Raw genomic sequence first — 1677 nt, 5'->3', positions numbered from 1 at the left:
CCCCCAAGTTCAGCTGGGGCCCAGGCACTCCACGATCCCGTTGCCTTTGATGCCGTCAAAGAAGAAGAAGTTGTTGTGGGGGGGGTCCCGCTGGGACAGGGCCTGGGGAGGAGTGGGGGGGACACGGAAAATTCCATTACCCATAAATTCGGCTTCACCCCGTTAGCAAAACAAACAAACAAACAAAAAAAAACCATAAAAGGGCCGGGGACAGGGAAAACGGCATATCCACAAAGGGATTTTGGGGGAGGAAGCGGGTTTTTGGGGTGCAGACCCCCCCACCCAAAAAAGACAGCCATTACCTTGACCACCTCCTGGCCCAGGACGCCTCCGACCACGGCACAGACAGGAGCCATTTCGGAGAAGCAGTAGCTGGAAGGAAAGAAGGAAGGAAGGAAGGAAGGAAGGAAGAGAAATTCAACAGCAAAGGCCGGAGATGCCACAGTGTCCCCTCCATCTAAAAAAAAAAAACCCAAAATGGAGCCCCAAAGCATCTGGGTCTGGCTGAAACACTGATGTTTCCCCCCAAAAGGAGCTGCCGGCGACGGGGACACGACCCTGGTGCATCTTGTGTCACCCTGTTAAAAATAAGTCCATCAAAACGCCGGCTTTGCGTGCATCCCCCGGCCCCACGGCGCGTTCCCACCATTCCCAGCGGGCAGCGTGCAGCAACACGCAGGCAGGGCTGGGGGGTTCCCCGTGAACGCGCCGGGGGTGAGGGGGACCCTCCCGGGGTTCCGGCGTCACCGGGAGGACACGTGCCATGGTGGCAGGGGGATTTCTCTACGCCAAGATGCCAGCAGAATCTCGCCGGCATCTGGCCTGGCATCAAACCCCCGGCACGCCCCGGCCTTGGGGAAGGCGGTGAACCTCCAGCGCCGATCCGTTAATCCCCGGTGAGGATGACCCAGAGGAAAAGCAAGGACATGCGGGGCAGGCGACGACTCAGGTCACCGCCGGTGTCCTCCCGGTCAAATTCACGGTGAAACGGGTGTTAACGCGGCGCTCGGCCCCTCGGCGCACCTGACGAATTCATCCGGCAGCAAATCGGCGCCGAACCCCAATGCCTCCAGGACATCGCGGCGGATCTGGAGCAGCAGTTTTGAGTCCTCGGCATAGTTTTGGGGTGAAGGATCCCGGCCATTATCCGTCCGAAATTTCAACAGCACTGGGAGAAGGAGAGAGAGTCACCACCCCGTTGCCAGCATGCATCCGAGGAACTGCCGGGAGCTTTGCCACGCGGCTCTGCCGGCAAACCTTCAACCTGCCGGCACCTCGAAACAACTGTAAAGCGGGTTTGGGAAAGCTGGTGTGGATGGCCAGCGTTCCCGGCTCTTCCAAAACGTTCCGGGGTGGCTGGGTTTTTCCCCAGATGCCTTGGCAGGAGCCACCACCGGAGCCGAAAGCTAACGGCAAAGGAGAGAGAGGGAGGGAACGGGGCCCGAGCCGTGTGGCACAGCACATCCGTACCAAGGAGAAGGCCATTTCCAGTCGCTCAGGTATTTTTAGCTCGCCGCTGTTAGGGTAAAACTTGCCAAAAAATGAAAAAACCCCTGAAATCTAACAACCAAAATAACCAAAAGCTCGTTTTCACCACAGGAAACGGCTCGCACTCGCTTGCCACGGTAGAGCTCGGACGAAGCTGAATTTTCCCCACCGATGCCGGCAGGGAAAAGC

The 1677-nt window shown here is 58.4% G+C and overlaps 1 protein-coding gene across 1 annotated transcript in view; it reads right to left on the bottom strand.

Moving 5' to 3' along the window:
• Positions 1–9: 9 nt before the first annotated feature.
• Positions 10–1677, bottom strand: part of SAE1 (SUMO1 activating enzyme subunit 1) — a gene marked incomplete at its 5' end in the record, with an annotated part of 6092 nt that continues 4424 nt past the window's right edge. Inside the window, 3 exons of the mRNA XM_010283519.1 lie at positions 10–102; positions 303–372; positions 1024–1168. Of these exons, the coding sequence (XP_010281821.1) occupies positions 10–102; positions 303–372; positions 1024–1168 (308 nt within the window). The remainder of the gene's footprint in view (positions 103–302; positions 373–1023; positions 1169–1677) is intronic.

The sequence above is a fragment of the Phaethon lepturus genome, unplaced genomic scaffold (genome assembly GCF_000687285.1).
Source record: "Phaethon lepturus isolate BGI_N335 unplaced genomic scaffold, ASM68728v1 scaffold50893, whole genome shotgun sequence".
In the NCBI taxonomy this organism is placed as follows: domain Eukaryota; kingdom Metazoa; phylum Chordata; class Aves; order Phaethontiformes; family Phaethontidae; genus Phaethon; species Phaethon lepturus.
This window is presented reverse-complemented; position numbering and strand designations above follow the sequence as displayed.